General features: G+C 36.8%; 1 protein-coding gene across 6 annotated transcripts in view; it reads left to right on the top strand.

The window, feature by feature from the left end:
• LOC123514979 (structure-specific endonuclease subunit SLX4-like) overlaps positions 1-19,741 on the top strand; it is a 68,271-nt gene that overhangs the window by 31,245 nt on the left and 17,285 nt on the right. For 4 of the 6 annotated variants that reach the window (XM_045273274.1, XM_045273273.1, XM_045273271.1 and 1 more), the window contains one exon: positions 1,969-3,969. In XM_045273274.1, the coding sequence (XP_045129209.1) occupies positions 1,969-3,822 (1,854 nt within the window). In that variant the 3' untranslated portion in view covers positions 3,823-3,969. Of the gene's footprint in view, positions 1-1,968; positions 3,970-9,549; positions 9,695-11,465; positions 11,674-13,221; positions 13,305-13,754; positions 13,919-19,741 lie in introns of those variants that run through there. The other 2 variants (XM_045273277.1, XM_045273275.1) reach the window with 2 other exon arrangements.

Raw genomic sequence — 19,741 nt, forward strand, 5'->3', positions numbered from 1 at the left:
TATTTATGGGAAAGTATGACTCGCGAGGAAGGGCGCAGCAGAGTGCCGCCAGGGAAGACACCTGCTGGTTCATCTTGATCCAGTTATAACTGGATTACGCTCCCACCACGACCACTCCTCCGTGCCCTTCCTGGCGAGTCTTACTTTCCCATAAATAATTATGTAATTTGCTTACAATATCTTTTAACTATAATTTGGAAGTTGCATACCATTCAGAAGACATTCTTTTATGAAATACAATCATTTATAACAGCATTCCTTTAAATATATCCAAAGGATATGATGATAAGTAAACCGTGTTATAAAGATGTTGCGAAAAGTTTTCCACTTCAACTCGCTAAAACTTCTTTATAGTTGCTTATTAATTGTTTTTCCCCGAGTATCAAAGCTTCTGCATTTATTGTTGAGTGTAATGGTACCAACAGAAAATGTCTGTTATGTGTATAAGATGAGATATAACGAATAAAACAAAAGCATGTACCACAAAGCATTCGTGACGCAGCCTTTCAACACAAGGTGAGTGAGAGAGGGGGCCAGCCAATCAGCGGCCTCCTTTCAAATGAGGCTCGGCTTCACGGCTCAGACTTATGTGAACAGACTATAGTGATACCTATAAATCAGGTGATTCGTTCTAATCTTAGCAAAACCTTAAGTTTATAAAAATGTATTTTTTATAATTTTGATTTGTACATATTGTAAGTAAAGGCTGGTGAGAGAGAGAGAGAGAGAGAGAGAGAGAGAGAGAGAGAGAGAGAGAGAGAGAGGGGGAAGAGGTTTGTTTACATTGTTCTCCCCCCTCCATGATAAGCATAGGTGGAGGAGGTAGGGGGAGATAGAAGAAATATGTTTTGCCTTTTCAGTGACATACACATGAATACTTTATCAATGCATGAAAGTATATGAAATAACAGCAAAAGTTTATTTAGTGTTCTTACCTGGGAGACAGACGTTTTCGGCTTATGGTAATAAATGGTGGAGGAGGAGGGGAAAGGAAGGAAAGGATGCAGGCACCATTCACATGTAAACATTAAACAAATTAAAACTACACTTCCTTTAGACAAAAAAAAAAAGATCAGTAAATGGCATGAAAATGATGAAAGAACAATCACAGTGCATGAAATCCATGGGAATCTTTTAGATACTAGCTCAGCAGCCTGAGGCTGGACTGATGTGCCGAGCTGCCAACTATAGCAGCAACATCCCTAAGCATGACTCATATCTCAAAATTTTGCTCATATCTTTGGGGAAATTGTAGCTTGTATCTCAAAAAACTTGTATCTCATGCTGTTCATATCTCAAAGTATTACTGTATATATATATATATATATATATATATATATATATATATATATATATATATATATATATATATATATATATATATATATATATATATATATATATATATATATATATATATATATATATATATATATATATATATATATATATAGTTACTAGTTTCAATTAAATTTCATGAAGATCTGAATCTTAACAACTAGGGAAAATTTTTGTACAGTTTAAGTAAAGTATATGAATTTGAATACATACTTCAAGTATGCAAGAGAACATTTTACATTAAAATATGAGGACATAGTGCTGAAAAGATCAAAAGTGCTGAGGGTAGAGCGTCTGGATTAGAGCATGTCGGGAGGGAATAGTACAAGGATAAGGATAAAGGAAAACTTTTCTTGTTACCCTTCCTGTGAGAGAATTGTTACAATCAGACATTAGATAACAATACATTGGTAAATCAAGTAAAACTGAATACTAAAACCAGATAGTTACACTATAATAACTTTCAAATGATCACTTTTGCTTCCAAAATGTCAAAGGAGCAAACAGCTTCATAAAGCAGTCACTGAATTTTGAGATATTAGATGGAAAAATATGAAAGAGCAATGTTTATTGACCAGTAATTGTCAGATTAAGGCTTCATATAATTATCACTTTTCTTTTTTCCATCAGGAGTCTGATTCAGAATGTGAAATAGAGACGACCTCAGAAGTAGAAGAATTTTGCACACAGATGGCCTTAGCTGAGCTCATGGGTTCTCAAGAGGAACAGGACCTTAATTCAGAAACAGAGTTGGAACAGACACCAGGAGTGATGGACACTCAGGGTTTCTTTTTACCAAGGCAAATTACTAAAACACAAGAGGAAAACAAAGTGAAGACCAGTTTACTTGCCAATAATTCTGGCTTGCAATTATGTGAATTAAATGGAAGCAATAATCTGGTAAATAACTGTAAGGAAAATGCTACAGAGGTGAAAGAAAGCTCAAATTTGAGAAATGAAGGTGTTACATCACCATCATTAGAAGGCTTTCTACAAGTGTATGAAGAGAAATATGAAAATATTGGTACTCCTTCATTGAAAAAACAAAATGATTTTGACCATAACTCAGATCAACATATTCATGATAGATATGAGTTTGGTGGAAGCATATCTGAAACCATAAGATCTGGTCAAAACTGTGAAAGAGAGGCCAGCTCTCAGGAAAAAGATACATTACAAAGTATTCAAATACTGTTTGAATCAATTAACCATGTTGATGTTATTTCAGAAGATGAAACTCTAATCCACAGTCATTCAATCACTGCATCTTGTAAAACAAATAGCAAAAAATATCATGCAGAAAACATAGGTTTTGAGTCTGATACAGATTCTAGAGGTCAGTCCCAGACACCTGAGTCAAATATTGATAATCCTTTTAATGAATTTGGTTGTAAAAAATCTTCAGGACTTCATTCTTTATGCAGTTTATGCCCACCAGAGAACAATTCGTGTAATAAATGTGACAGTGATAAGAAACAGTTGGAAGACAGCCCATTGCATTCTTCACGGTATGATAAAGATTCATATGCAACACCCAAGAAAGCCTGTGAGCATGAGAAGGCTAGTTTAGAAACTTCATGCATGGGATCATCTAGATCTAGAAATAATAGTATGCTCCAGTTTAGTGGAAAGGATTATTCAGAAACTAATAAGCAACTTGAGCATGAAATATCAAATTCTGCATCTAAGGAAAAAATACTCATAAAGAATAACTTTGCTAATAGTAAAAGTGTCTTCATGATAAACACATTAATTAAAAACTGGAAAGATATTTTACAAAGTGGTGCTGAAAGTGATGTTACTATTGTAACATCTGATGGTTCTTCATTGACAGCTCATTCTATTGTTCTCCTTGCAAGATGTTCACAGCTCTATAAGGAAAGTAAGGCATGTGGAAACTTCATCAAGTGGGACAACATACCACAAAAGACTGCTCGTCATTTTTTGTCATACTTGTACACTGGCACATGTGAAGTCACTACTCCTGGTGATCCTTTATGGATGGAGCTATACGATGTAGCTCTTCAATATGATTGCAGTGATCTTGTTTCGTATATGGAACTTATTTACAAAGCTGAAAGAAGCCCTGTGAAATCTACAAATACAAGTTTCAAAAGAAATAGTTTGGTGAATTCAGATTCAAATGTAACACCTTCAGCTTCACCTTCACCTTCATTGAAAATACCTGTTGTCAATTTGGAGCAAGATTTAGAGCTTATAAATAGCCCATCAGATTCTATGAGCAATTCAGTAGGCAAATTTATGATGGATGAAAAAACACTGAAGCCAACCAGACTTTTCATTGAAAAAACACAAAAAGAACTGAATAACAAAACTTTACCAGAAAAAAAATTTCTGAATTTGACTTATCAGTCACCCATGAGGAACAATTTGAAGGTGAGCATCAGGAGAGGGATGAAGGAGCAGATTCACCTGATTTATTTGAATCATTTTGTTCTAGAAGCTGTACTAAATCTTCTTTGAGTTGTTCAAAGGTAACAGGTATCTCACAGCCCTCTTCTCATGTAAACCAGGATCACTCAATGCCCAAAGAACAGAAAAACATTTGTCAAGAACCACCAAAGACAAGCTCTTCATACAAACTGTCTTTAATAGCTGTAGGGAAGGAAGGCAAGAAAACTGACCACTCTGAAGATAATACTGGATATGAGCAAGATATCTTAGATGCAAGATCAAACTCTCCACTTCCTACACTGCCTCATAGATGTGAGGAAGAGGACCGTGATGATAACAGTAATAACTTAAGAAAGAGTGACTCAGAAGCAAGGATAACAGATCTTTTGTTTGGTGACTGTAAAACAGAGAACGTATATATAGATTCTATAAAGAAAGTGGATTGTATAGGTGATGAAAATGAAGAGCCACCCATTGGTGAGACAGTGGACACACATGAATGTTATATTAGTAATATCTGGGATGATTTTGATGCTGGAGATTCTCCTGTGATGGTCTTTGAGGAGGATTCCACTTTTTTCAGCAGTCCAAATCCAAAAGTTTGTGATAAAATCAAGAGTGATGATAAACTAGAGTCATGTCCTACACCTATTGCACATTCTTCCAGCCTTCCTGCTGCTTCCACACCTTTATTACATCATCAAGATTTTCCTCAGAGAGACACGTGTAGCAACACATTACAGTCAAGTAAGGTGGAAGAAAGTGAGTGCTTGAAACATAAAACTAAAGGCTCTATGACAGCAAAGGTTGATTGTATAAAATTCACAGAGGGCCAGCCTAGTGATGAAACTCTGGTAAACATGGCAGCAGAAATTGAACAGTTGGATGATGATGTCCATCAAAGAGTAAATGAAGCAGAATCAGAGCCAATAAAATCAGGCAAAATATGTTCTACACCTGCAACACGTCAGATTCACATCTTGAAAAGCAATTCAGTGACTCCACAGCCTGACTATAAAAACATGACATCACCTGATCTGAAGGTAAAGTAAGATGATGATGTTGCTTAGAAGAGAGAGAGAGAGAGAGAGAGAGAGAGAGAGAGAGAGAGAGAGAGAGAGAAGAGGTAATGTAATGGGAATTAGAAAACATTGGTTTGCTTGTTGTAAGTGCTTTACCGGGAATTTTTTTGGACATTCTTGATAAAAACATATGGAAAAAGGTAACTTATAAGTACCTAATTGATGCTATAAAGGTTATAACAGGTTGTGTACATACATGTATGAATTTCATAATTGCAAATTACTGTATCAGTTAACTATATTGTCCAAGACAAATCTGAACTTCATTCTGTAAGTACAAGTGTGTGTTATTTTTCTTTCTCTTTCTCTCTAATACAGAAAACAACCTCAGCTTAATGCTCATGTGAGTTTTCTTTCAAATACTAATCAGCTCATGCCTTCTTTCAGATATTTTGCTCAATGCTTTATGTCAAATACTTTGCTCATGCTTAACCCCTTCCTGGCGGAGGATCTCTATATGGACGTTTTGAAACTGACTTTTTGTTGAACTGTCTATGTATAGATGTTTCTTCTGTTTATACCACATTAAGTTGTAGCATGGTCTATGTAGACTATTCCTTATGAATAACAAAATTGATAAAATAAATCATTATTTGGCATCTCAAATACCCAGACTTTGCCAACATGGCCTCTCAAGGCTGGTCACCGCTTGTGCTTTGTTGATGGCGGATGTGCTACGCTCACAATTTAATATTGGGAATTTTTGCATTTCTTCTACTTCTTTTATTATTATTAGTCTTTGATGTCAGAGAGAAAGAACTATATCACTCAGCAGAAGTATTGCTTAAAAGTGAATAGGTACAAAATGTGTACTTGAAAATATGAAGAAAAGCAGAAGTAAATTACATCCAGGTCACAAGTCTTGGGTATGAGTACCTCCAAACATTCATGAAAATATATTTACATACCTTATCACCAATCAAACATAAATAATACCTATTTATAGATTCAATTTTTTGTTCAGTTTTGCAGCAGTCTTTATACAGATGTCACTTGTTCAGTTTTGCGGCAGAGTCTTTATATAGATTCAGTTGTTTGTTCAGTTTTGTGACAGAGTCTTTATATAGATTCAGTTGTTTGTTCAGTTTTGTGGCAGAGTCTATGTAAAGATGTTAATCTCAAAACTATGTATAGACGAATGGGTGAAAGAATTGAAAGAATCTATAAAGAGACAATTTTTTATCTGGTAGTACATACATCTGCCTTGCCGCTGGGAAGGGGATAATGTGTTGAACTTAACTTGTCATGAGGTTGTTTTTTGTTTAAATGTTAATGTTATTTCTGAACAATTGTTTTAATTTTAAATTAACTCAACATATATTTGATTTTAACTCACATACTTTAAACCCTAAAAAATTATTACTTTATAGTTGTGTTATCACAAAGTTGGCTCTCTCTGATCAACAAACTTGAAATTGTATGACATGCAGACAGTGTAAGATGTTCATGAGGTATTCTGATGACTGCTAGCCAGCTCAACATCCTTCCCATCATTGTGCTGTTTGACTATGATAAATTTTGATGGCTTTGGTCAAAAGGTGGTAAACAAAGAGGAATAGATGGAAAAATAGTACTGAACAGTGGAAAGCCAGTGGAGGAGGGGAATTAGTTGATATATTGTTCTTCTTGCTTGAACTTCATATTCAAGCTTCCTGTATACTAATTATGATTGAATTTGTGTTCATAATCCAACTCCCCTCAAGACTTCTGGCATCTGGCCAAAAACATATCCAATAACTTTACTTCTTCATCTTTCCCTCCTTTATTTCATCCTGATGGCACCACTGCCATCGCATCTGTCTTTAAAGCTAAACTCTTCTCTCAAACTTTTGCTAGTAATTCTATCTTGGATGATTCTGGGCTTGTCCCTCTCCTCCTCTCTCTGACTATTTCATGCCTTCAATTAAAATTCTTCACTGTGATGTTTTCATGCCCTTGGAAGGCTTATTGACCTGATGGAATCCCTCCTACTGTTCTAAAAAACTGTATCTCTGTGCTTGCACTTTGCCTGGCCAAACTCTTCCAACTCTGTCTATTGACTTCTATCTTTCCTTTTTGCTGCCAACATTCAGCTTGTTCCTAAAAAGGCTGAACATTCTAATCCTCCAAACTACTGCACTGTAGCTTTTGCTTGTCTAAAGTCTTTGAATCTATCCTTATTATGAAGATTCTTAAGTATCTGTCACTTCACAATCTTTAATCTGATCCCCCAGTATGGCTTCCATCAAGGCTGCTCTAATGGTGATCTAGCTTTTGTTACTAAGTCTTGGTCATCCTCATTTAGAGATTTTGATGAAACTTTTGCTGTTGCTGTAGACATATGAAAAACTTTTGATAGAGTCTGGTACAAAACTTTGATCTCAAAACTACCCATCTACTTATTCTCTCCTTCTCTCTGCAACTGTATCTCAAGTTTCCTCACCGAACATTCTGTTGCAGCGGTGGTAGACAGTGTTCTTCATGGTTCTGTCCTATCACCCACTCTCTTCCTATTATTCATTAATGACCTTTAAACCAAACTTCTTGTCCTATTCACTCCTACACTGATGATACCACCCTACACCTTTCGATGTCTTTTCAGAGATGACCTTCAGGAAATTAACATATCCCACAGGGACACCACAGAATGCCTGACTTCTGATCTTTCTAAGATTTCTGATTGTGGCGGAGAAAACTTATTAGTGTTCACTGGTTCAAAACTCAATTATTTCATCTATCAACACGACACAACCTTCCAGACAACTATCCCATCTTCTTTAGTGACACTCAGCTGTCTCCCTCTTCTACACTGAATATCCTCAGTCTGTCATTTAAAAGCTAAAAGTTAAAGTTGTTGGTTTTAGTTGCGCTACCCTCCAAATTTGGTGCTCTCCAGAATGTCAGCCAGGTGAACCCAACTCCCCACTGTAGCACTCCAACTACAAGCAGTAACCTCCCAGTAAACAGCTTAATCTCATGAGCCTGAGTGAGACTCAATCTGCCGACCTTTGCAATGCTATGCCAGCACATTACCACTGTACTAGCCAGAGGCTTTACTCACAATCTAAAATAGAAACTTCACATCTCATCTCTTGCTAAAACAGCTTCTATGAAGTTAGGCATTTTGAGGCTCGTATCTCACATCCCCCAACTGTTAACTCTGTACAAGGGCCTTATCTGCCCATGTATGGAGTACTCTTTGCATATATTGACAGGGGTTTCACTCATCACACAGTTTTATTAGATAAGATGGAATGAAAAGCTTTTAGTCCTATCAACTCCTCTCCTTTGACTGACTGTCTTCAGCCTCTTTCTCACTGCCAGAATGTTGCATCTCTTGCTATCTCCTACTGCTACTTTCATGCTAACTGCTCTTCTGATCTTTATAACTGCATGCCTCCCCTCCTCTTGCAGCCTCACTGCACAAGGCTCTCTTCCTCCTCTCAGCCTTACTCTGTCTAATAATTGGAATTGCATTTGCACTTCCTGTTATTGAAGGAAAAGAAGAAAAAGAAACTAGAGAAGAACTGAGAGGTGCACGACTGCAACTTTGGAGTCTGGAATGGTTGCCATGAGCCCAAACTATGGACACAACATACAGTGGAGACTCAATACTCAAGCTTAATTAATTCTAAATGCTGTTCAAGTATCAAAAAGTTTAACTCCCGATACCTGTAAATGAGGTCATTCTTTCTAATCATAGCAAAACCTTAAGTTTACAAAAATTTCAATGTAATTTTTTTGTATAATTTTGATTTGTGATGGATAATGTAGCAGATCTGGTGATGAATAATGTAGCGGAGGGGAGAAGGGTGGGGAGGAGAAAGGTCATCGGAGAACGAGTCACCATCCATGAAAACGTCTGGTAACTTTTCTCCTGGTGTGATTCCTGTGTACCCACTAGTGGAGGGCTGTGTCTCACTAACACCTGCACTCTCAGTAGATTCCTTATTTCCACCACTAACAAACCTCTTTGGTACTATTATAAATTTCCAAATGATAAACTACAGACAGAATGCAGAAGAACGTTGTTTTTCTCATGACTGTGGTGGGACTAGGGATCCGATATACCGGAATACCGGTATTTTGTTTTGGTATTACTGGTATCAGAATGGGGACAAATGTGGTGCCAGGAAGGGAGAGGCCAGGGCTTTGTTTACAACCATGTGTGCGGCTGTTCGATTACCAGATATTTTCACTAATAAGCCTTTGATGCTATTGTAAGCTTCTAAATGAAAAACCACAGACAGAACACAGGAGAATGTTATTCTGATGACCACAGCAACACAACTGGCATTGTTTACAACCACATGTGTGGACATTCAAGTACCTGGTATACTTTTGTGTTTGAGTATTAAGATGTTTGAGTATTGAGTCTCCACTGTATATATATTGTATCTCTCTAGATTGATGAAGTATTATTTGATATTCCAATATGAAAAATTTTGGCACATTCTTTTTAGTTTAAATAAAAAGGTATTTATCACATATCTTCTGTTTGTTTTTTATTAGCATAGCATACTGAGAACAGGAATGTATATGAAACCATCCCAGCTTTTGTTCTGCTAATCTCAGGAAAGTTCCAGATATCTGGAGAGGAAGTTCCTCGTCCCACATATCATAGGCCAGTGTGATACCTCCTGTATTGTTTCATTTTGTGTGTTGATTAGCTATCTGTGAAAAATCATTGTATGTGCTGGAATGTTCACTGTACTTTTTATTATATCTATTGCAGAAAGAGTTGCAAAAATATGGTATCTGTCCTTTGAAACGCAAGAAGGCTGTGATGGTGTTGCAGCATGTCTTCGAGCAAACTCATCCGTTTGTTACTGACAGTGAAACAGAGACCAGCTTCTCTCAGACACCTAAAAAATATGCAAGTGAGGAAGATTTGTAGTGCCTCTTTTTTTCCCCTTTTATATAGTATATTGGCATAGTGTTTGCACTTTTCAATATTCCTTTCCATACTCTCTTTTATAGCAAACTCATAGTATTGTAATAGAGTGCAGAGTAATTTTAGAATACAGTAATACTCCGCTTAAGGAACAGGATATGGGGTGTCAAAGCTGTTCGTAGAGCGAAAATTCGTTAAGTGGATGTAATTTTCCCATAGGAAATAATGGAAATAGGGGGGATGCCTTCTGGGCTGATCCCCAACATACCATATGAGTTAGAAAAATATATATATATATATATATATATATATATATATATATATATATATATATATATATATATATATATATATATATATATATATATGGCAGCATATTGGGCCACTGGTGTACCACTACTTTTATAATGTCACATGAGTCATTGGAAGTTAGAGTTTTTTTTTTTTTTTTTTTTTTTTTTGTCACATACAGTTATCACAGCTAGATAATGATTTGTACAGTGAAAGTAGACAGAATGACAAAGCGGACGAGATACCTTCAGGTATATGTGTCCTGGATACTCTTTGAAAATAAAAGCAAAGATACAAGTTTATTACCTTATGAAATTTGTTTATACTGACTACATTATGAGTAAAAGATACGTACAAATTCTCTCACATTCTCGCATTTATGTTCACAAAACAACATTTCTATTAGCTTTTTACAAACCTTGCCCCCAAGAAAAGATTGTTTTGTAATGCATAAAGTGAAATCTTAATGGAATACCAAAAAGTAAAGCAGAGATGAGATGAGCCACAGACGAAGCTGGAGACTCACGGCGACTCGGCCGCTTCTTCTTCTTGTGACCCTTCTAGCCTGTGTGTTGTCTTTCCCCATGATATTTGTTTCCACTCCTCTATTGCCTGCTATAATGGATATCATATCTTAGTATTCATATACGCTCATGCCATGAGGATAACCTCAACTCCGTGGCACTGAGTGATAGTGAATTATTAATTAAATACCGCGGTATTTCATTACTAATTCACTTTCATTCAGTGCCACGGAGTCAAGGTTATCCTCGTGGCATGAGCGTATATGAATACTAAGATATGATATCTATTATAGCAAGCAATAGAGGAGTGAAAACATAAACATCATGATGAAAGTAACACTCAAGCAAAAGGGTCACAAGAAGAAGAAGTGAAGAAGCGGCCGAGTGGCCGCGAGTCTCTCGCTTCGTCTGTGGCTCATCTCATCTCTACTTTATTTTTTGGTATTCCATGTAAGATTTCACTTTATGCATTACAAAACAATCCTTTCTTGGGGGCAAGGTTTGTAAAAAGCTAATAGAAATGTTTTGTGAACATAAATGCATAAATAAGGCAGTAACACCCCCTGGAGAGGTGGTGTTCCCAGCAACCTCAGAGCAACCTTGTCACCGTCCCTCCAAGCGTTCATGGATGCCATTTCGCTGCAAGAGGCTGCTCTGACGTTGTTAAAGAATCTTGGTTCCAGCTCCAGGAGCACTAGAGACAGAGGCGGGGAGCCAGCCAATCACAGCGAAGCTACCGCGTTCGGTCCCTCACCCAGCAAATTCAAACCCAGAAAATTCGCTAAAACGGATGTGGTTGTACGTTATGCGGACTTTTTGGACAAACTTTATGTAGTACGCTAAACCGGAAATTCGTTAAACGAACGTTCGTTAAGCAGAATATTACTGTAATGCATATTTTGCAATGGTAGTATACTTATTCTAAGCAGTTATTATTTCCAGCCATACCAACAGGTAGACCAAAAAAACTGCAGTCACAGATGAAGAAAAGAGGAAGATCTGGCCCAGTATCAGCGGAACTAAAATCAAACAAGAAAAATGCAACAAAAGAAGTAACTCTAGAAGAATCTGCCTCACCTGTGAAGGAAGGTGAAAGAGAGAAAGATGACAGTGAAGAGAGTCAGCTAAATTCTTCATTTTCATCAGTCAGGTGGGATACCAAAAAATTATCTCATGTATTGTATCGTTCACTGCAAGCATTGTGTGATGTCATGTCAATTTTTTTGTTATATTACTTTATTATTATTATTATTATTATTATTATTATTATTATTATTATTATTGTTGTTGTTGTTATTATTATTAACATTATTGTTGTTGTTATTATTATTATTATTATTATTATTATTATTATTATTATTATTATTATTATCATCATCATCATTATGTAAGAGGGAAACTGGCCAAGAGCAACAAAAATTGATATTAGAAAAACGGTCCACTGAGAAGCTTATCTTCTACTAGGATCAAAAGAATTAACCAAAAAAATGTCTTGAAACCTACTTCTTAAGTGAGTTCAGGTTATAGAAAGGTGAAAATACAGAGGTGGGCATAGAGTCCCAGAGTTTATCAGAGAAAAGCATGAATGAGTGAGAGCACTGGTTAACTCTTGCATTAGAGAGATTGACAGAATAGGGATGAAAGGAAGAAAAAAGTTGTGCATCAAGGCCATGGGAGGAGACGAGGAATGCAGTTAGCAAGATCAGAAGAGTAGTTAGCATTAAAATAGTGATAGAAAAATGGCAAGAGATCCAACACTGTGTCATTGACAAAGAGGCTGAAGACATTCAGAGAGAGGAAAGGAGTTGATAAGATGAAAAGCTTTTGATTCCACCCTATTTAAGAGAGCAGTATGAGCAAAACCGTCCTATGGTACATGTGAAGGATACTCCATACATGGGCGGATAAAGCCCTTGTACAGAATTAGCATGGGGGAGGGTGGAAAGGGAGAAGAACTGGTGGAAATGATTCAGAATGCCTAAGTTCATAGAAGCTGTTGTAGCTAGAGAAGAGATGTCAAAAAGTTCTATAAATATGGATAAGATTTTTGTGCTTTTTTATATTTCCTTTATGTACCACTCATACCATTCTGTTAGACAGGGTGGAATCAAAAGCTTTTTGCCATATCAGCTCCTCTCCTCTAACTAATTGTCTTCAGCCCCTCTCTCATCTTCTTTTTCATGTTGACTGCTCTTATAATCTTGCTAAATGCACAGACATTCTTTCTATCACTTCTATTCTGTCCACCTTTCTAATTCAAGATTTAATTAGTATTATGCATTTTCAGTTATTTTCCCCCCTTCTCTGGCAAACTCTGGAACTCTCTGCCTGCTTCCGTATTTCTTCTTTCTTGTGACTTGAACTCTTTCAGGAAGGAAGTTTCAAGATATATCCTTTGAATTTTAATGACCTATTTAAACTCTATTTGGAGACGGACACCTAAGAGAAGAATATCTTTTATGTGTAATTCCTTTATAATTAGCAAAGCTCTCTTCTCTTTTTTATTCATAGAGGTGATAAATAATCACTCTGTTCTCAACACACATTAATGATAAACTTGAAAGATACTTTGCTATATAATCTTTATTTATTTATTTTTTTTTTTTCAACAGAAACATGTAAGTTTGTGTTACATTTACTAGTCATGCCTGATAACATTATTAGATTATGGTTTCAATGTTCTGAAATTTTTACACAGTTCTGAAGGGTCTAGTGGGTACCTCTTTGGAGAAACTATGTTCTCTCCTGAGGAAGAAGACAACTTATCATCTACTCAGCAAGGTAATTTACTCTGGTTTAGTAATTTTTTCAAATGTCATATCCTCTGGTTTGAAAAAAGAAACAAAAAAGTTTAATTCACTTTTAGTTTTTTGTAGATTGTTTAATAACTTATGAATATTAGTACAGATACTTATTTGTATGTCATATAAGCAAAGGTTTCTCTTCATATATAACAGTATTTACATTTTCTTATACTATCTTGTAAAATTGTAACTTACATTATTGTATGTGTAGTTACAGATATAATCATAACTTGTTTTTAATTTCTTAAAATTAGTACACTTTTTGTTTTTAGAACTTAAATTCTGGCATAAAAATGTGATCTTATCAACATTTATATTATAAAACAATGCACTGAATAAATTTTTCCAAATCCAACAGACATGTCAACAGAATGTCAAGATATTTAAAGTTTTATATTTAGCTATGCTTTTTGTTTTCTAATTTCAGCTGACCTTACAAGTCAGATGCGAGAGATGATTGTTAACAACAGTGACCTACATAGAAAAGTGCTTCAGTACGAACCTATCTTTGTGGAAGATCTGCACGCTATACTAAAATCCAACAAAATCAAGTGTAGCATTCAGGCTCTCTTAGATGTATTAGATGACTTAGTAAGTTATGTTGTTTCTTTACCATTAACTTGACAAGTGGAACAAATAATTTTTTTATGCCTTTACAAAAATCATTATCTGTAGTCTTCACTGTCTTCTGTCTTCATTAAATAAGTGGTGGACAAATCCTCAGCTTTGATGCTTTCATTTAACTAGATGGATGGTATAATATGTTACCCTTATTTCCAATTGCCTTACAAAAATCTCCATCAAAATCCTCATAGATATATTTTTACATTGTTTCTCTCTCTCTTAGATTTAATCCAGTCATAATTCTACTTCAGTGTTCTTTTCTGTTATCCTGGGTACCCATCCTTCCTCTTCCCCTTTCTTTGCCTTCATAGAACATAGGAAGTTTATGCTGTGTGTGTGTGTGTGTGTGTGTGTGTGTGTGTGTGTGTGTGTATTTACCTAATTGTATTTACCTAATTGTAACATACGGGAAAAGAGCTATGCTCGTGTTGTCCCGTCTCCATATCTATTAATGTCCAGCTTTTTCTTAAAATCATGAATATTCCTTGCGTTGACCACTTCCACGTCTAAACTATTCCATGCTTCCACCCTTCTATGAGGAAGCTATATTTTTCACATCTCTCCTATAAGTGGCCATTTTAGTTTTTCCCATGCCCTCTCGACATTCTTCCATTCCACATACACAGATCTTCCCTATCCATTTTTCCATGCCAATCATCACTCTGTATATTGCTATCAGGTCTCCCTTTCTCTTCTGTTTTCCAGGGTTGGAAGTTGCATTCTTTTCAGTCTGTCTTCATAAGTCAAATCTCTTAAGTCAGGCACCATTTTGTTGCAGCCCTCTGTACTTTCTCTAGTTTCCTTATGTGTTTCTTTAAGTTCGGAGCCCACTGTATTGTTGCATATTCAAGCCTCGGTCTTATCATTGCAGTAATTATTTTCTTCATCATTTCTTCATCTAGATATACGAACGCCACTCTTATGTTCCTCAATAAGTTCAATACTTCTCCAATTATTTTGTTTATATGTCTCTCTGGCGATAGGTCATTGGTAATTGTCACCCCAAGGTCTTTTTCTTCATGACTGGTTTTATGTCTTCATTTCCTATCTTGTACATACTCCTGATTCTTCTTTCACTCTTGCCAAACTCTATTTTCTTGCATTTTGTCGTGTTGAACTCCATTTGCCATGTACAGCTCCATTTCCATATTCTGTCCAAGTCTTCCTGGAGTAGTTCGCAATCTTTGTCACATCTCACTTTTCTTAACAATTTTGCATCGTCTGCAAATAGGCTCACATAACTGGACACCCCATCCACCATGTCATTTATGTAGACTGCGAACATTACTGGTGCCAACACTGATCCCTGTGGAACTCCACTCTCCACCAATCCCCATTCTGATGGTCTGTCCTTAATTATTGTTCTCATTTCTCTTCCTACCAAAAGTCTTCCATCCATTTTAGTAAACTGCCATGCACTCCTCCTACCATTTCAAGTTTCCAGATCAGTCTCTGGTGTGGTACCTTATCAAAGGCCTTTTTTAAATCCAGATATATTCCATCAGCCCAACCATCTCTTTCCTGTATTACATCTATCACCCTCGAATAGTAACATATCAGGTTTGTCGTGCATGAACGCCCTTTCCTAAAACCAAATTGACACTCACAAAGTATGTCATTTTTCTCCAAGAAGTCTGTCCATCTAGTCTTCACCACCCTCTCACACATCTTAGCTACCACACTTGTAAGTGACACTGGTCTATAGTTCAATGGGTCTCTCTTGTTACCTGATTTATAGATTGGGACAATGTTAGCTCTTTTCCAGTCTTGGGGCACTACACCTTCCCTTAATGAGGCATCAATTACTTCACAAACTTTTTCTGCCAATTGCTCCTGCATTCTCTTAAAATCCATCCTGATACCCCATCAGGTCCCACAGCTTTTCTCACTTCTAAACTCCCCATCATGTTCTTGATCTCCTCCACAGTTACTTGAAACTCCTTCATAATCCCTTTCTGTTCCATTACCAGTGGTTTGTCAAAAGCAGTCTCCTTTGTGAATACCTTCCGAAAGCATCCATTCATAGCCTCTGCCATTTCCTGGGATCTTCACTGCATACTCCATTTACTTCTAAACTTTCAATACTTTCTCTATTTTTGATGTTGTTGTTCACATGTCTGTAAAAAGCCTTGGTTGGTCTTTACATTTATCAATTATATCCTTTTCTTGTTTCTTTCTTTCTTCTCTTCTAATCAACACATATTCATTTCTTGCTCTTTTGTAACTTTCCCACTGCTTAATCCGTCTTTTCCTTCTCCACCTCTTCCATGCATCCTCTTTTCTTGTTCTAGCCTTTTCACATCTATCGTTAAACCAGTCCTGCTTTCCAACTTCTCTATGTTGTCTTATTGGTACAAATTTTTCTCACCTTCTTTGTATATTTTTATAAATTCCTTCCACTTTTCATTTGCTCCTTAGCACTCTTGAATTTCATCCAATTTGTCTCTTGAAAGAATTTCTTTAGGTTTCCAAAATCTGTCTTGGCATAATTCCATCTTCCCACTTTATATTCTTCATTTCTTCTAGATTTCTCTTCGTCTATCACCTTGAACTCCAAAACTGCATGATCACTCTTTGCTAAAGGGCACTCCACCCTCATCTCCTCAATGACCATTGGCTCTGTACTAAAGACCAAGTCCAGTCTTGACGATGCTCCCTCTCCTCCAAACCTAGTATCTTCTTTGACCCACTGAGTTAACACATTTTCCATTGCCAGTGTCAATAGTGTATTTCCCCATGTTGTCTCTGATCCTTCCATTGACCAGTCCTCCCAACACACCTCTTTACAATTAAAATCTCCCATCATTATAGTTCGTTCACAGCCACCCAACATTTCTTCCAGACATGTTCCTGTATCACTTATCATTTCTTCATATTCCTGTACTGACCATGCATTTGTCTTAGGTGGTACGTACACCACTATGTAGTGCCTCTTTTTCCTTCATTAGTTTCTGCTCTGATCTTTAGCACTTCTGCCTTTCCCATACCTTTTTCACTTGATCCACCTTTATATCTTTTTAACCAGCAACATCACTCCTCCTCCCATCTTACCTACTCTATTTCTTTTCCAAACATTATATTTCCTTCTCCAACCATCATCAGGTCTTCTCCTCTCTCAGTTTTGTTTCAGTAAGACCCACAATATCTGGGTTCTTGTCCCTCAAGTAATCGTTGAGTTCTAAAATCCCGATATCACTCCATTTATGTTGGAATACATTACATTTCGCTCATATGTAAGTTTCTTTAGTCCTTTCTTGCTGTACTTTTCTGGGTTATGAACCACTTCCTCAGTCTCATATCCAAGATTCTCCAGAAAAACTCTTTCTTCTCCTCTTCTGTCCTCTCTTCATTTTTTTCAAAGCCTCCTTTCTCAACTCATTTAACATTTCTCTTTCCTTTTCACCGAGATCTCTTCTCAACCAAATCTTCCTTGTTGTTTCCTGCTGGGCTAGCCTCCATGACTTCTCCACCAATTCATCTACATCCTTTTGTGACTTAAGTTTGATTCTTATTGGCCTCATACCTTCTCTTGTGAACTTTCCAATTCTATGGAAGTCCTCTATTTCTTGTACTAGGTCTTTTCCTCCTCCTGCACCACATTAATGATATTATTTATCACCTTTTTATGTTTTCTCTCTCTCCATTTTACTCGGTGTCTTATCCTCCTCCACACCAAATATCACCACACATCTCTTTTTGTCTACAGTTTCCCTCACCAATGTCTCATTTGACTTAATAACCTTCACCACTTTCTCAGCTATCTTCTCTTCTATGATCTGTTGATCTATAATTTCAGCAAGGCCCAAAGTTTTCTCCCTGACTCTTTGATTTCCTTTTCCAGACTTGCAACTTTGTAATTTACCTCCTTTCTTTCCACTTCCTGACTTTTTTTCCATTCAGCCTGCTTCTCCATCACTTTTCCTAGAGATTCTCCACATTTTTCGCAATTCACTTTAATTAGCTTAACTTCCTCTTTCAATGCTGCATTTTCCTTCTTCATATCGGCACAGTCTTTCTTTACATTGTCATAACTCGTTTCCAGGCCCTCATACTTTTCAAACAGTTTTTCAATTTTACCTTCTAACTCCAGAATTTTCTTCACATAAGCGCTCTTCTCCATTATTCCTTGAAACCCTGTGAAGTCTGATTCCTCTTTCGAGTTCACGGCCGCCATGTTGCGCAGACGTAAACAAACCAGCTGATGGCTCAAACGCAGGCTACAGTTTATATTTACCTTCACTGGACATTATTTTGCTAATCAACAGTTAACATGACTATATGGAGACGGGACAAACATTACCAGCTCCTTTCCCACCTTGGTTACTCTTAGGCAATGGTAACTGTAGAATTATAGAGTGTGTGTGTGTGTGTGTGTATTTACCTATTTGTATTTACCTATTTGTGTATTACAGGGCCCGAGCTAAGCTCTCTGTGACCTGTCTCCTTGTCCATTCCTGTCATATCTCTCTTTCATCTGATTGACACACACCGCATCAACGACATCACTGCTCAGTTTATTCCACTTATAAATGCTACGATGCGGGAAACTGTATTTTCTCACGTCATTTAGACAGTGTCTTTTATTAGCTTTTTTCCATGTCCTCGGAGATGATTACTTGTGGTCACCTTTATCAACTCTCTGTCCAGTATGTCAATCTCATTCACCAATTTATACATAGTTATCATGTCTCCTCTTGTTCTTCTCTCTTCTAATGTGGTCAGCCCCAGCTTCAGTCTTTCCTCATAGTCTAACTCCTGAGTCTGGTACCATCCTTGTTGCCAGCCTCTGTACTTTCCACCTTCTTCACATTTTTCTTCATATGCAGTGACCAGACACATGCTGCATATTCTAACTAGGGTCTTATTAAGGTACATAATATCTTCTTCATCATTCTTCATCTAGGTAGTGGAATGCAAAGCCAATATTTTGAAGCATGTTATATGTTTTCCAAAAAATCTTGTTAATGTGTTTCTCCTGTGACAAGGTGTTTTGCACTTACTCCAAGTCTTTCTCCTCATTGGTCTCTTTAATTTTCTCATCACCCAGCCTGTAATCCCTGTTTGGTCTGTATCTACTTCTTCCCATTTTCATAACATGGGTCCTGTCTATATTAAATTCCATCTGCCACTCCTTACTCCACTCATATATTTTATCAAGATCTTCCTGTAACTTGTTACAATCTTCCACATTCTTTACTCTCCTCATAATTTTAGTATCATCCACAAACATGTTCATGTAACTGTCAATTCCAACTGGCATATCATTAACATAAATCAAAAACATGATGGGACCATGCACTGACCCTTGTGGAACTCCACTGGTTACCTTCTTCCACTCGGGCTTCCTTCCTCTCACCACTGTTCTCATTTCTCTTCCCACTAACTAATTTTCCATCCATTTTGCTAGTTTTAGTGTGTGTGTGTGTGTGTGTGTGTGTATTTACCTAGTTGTATTCACCTAGTTGTAGTTTTACAGGGCCTGGGCTTTATGCTCGTGTGGCCCCGTCTCCATATCTACACTTATCCAATCTTACTTTAAAAGTATGCACACTCATTGCAGACACTACTTCTTCATTTAAACTGTTCCATGTCTCAATACATCTTTGCGAAACTATATTTTTAACATCTCTCAGACATCTTCCTTTTCTCAGTTTTTACTATGCGATCTTGTGCTTGAATGTCATATTCTTCTCTCAGGATCAGTTTCTCATTATCCACTTGGTCCATTCCGTTGATCAATTTAAAACTTGTATCAGGTCTCCTCTCTCCTTCTTTGTTCCAGGGTTGGTA

Source organism: Portunus trituberculatus, chromosome 38 (genome assembly GCF_017591435.1).
Source record: "Portunus trituberculatus isolate SZX2019 chromosome 38, ASM1759143v1, whole genome shotgun sequence".
NCBI classification, from domain to species: Eukaryota; Metazoa; Arthropoda; class Malacostraca; order Decapoda; family Portunidae; genus Portunus; species Portunus trituberculatus.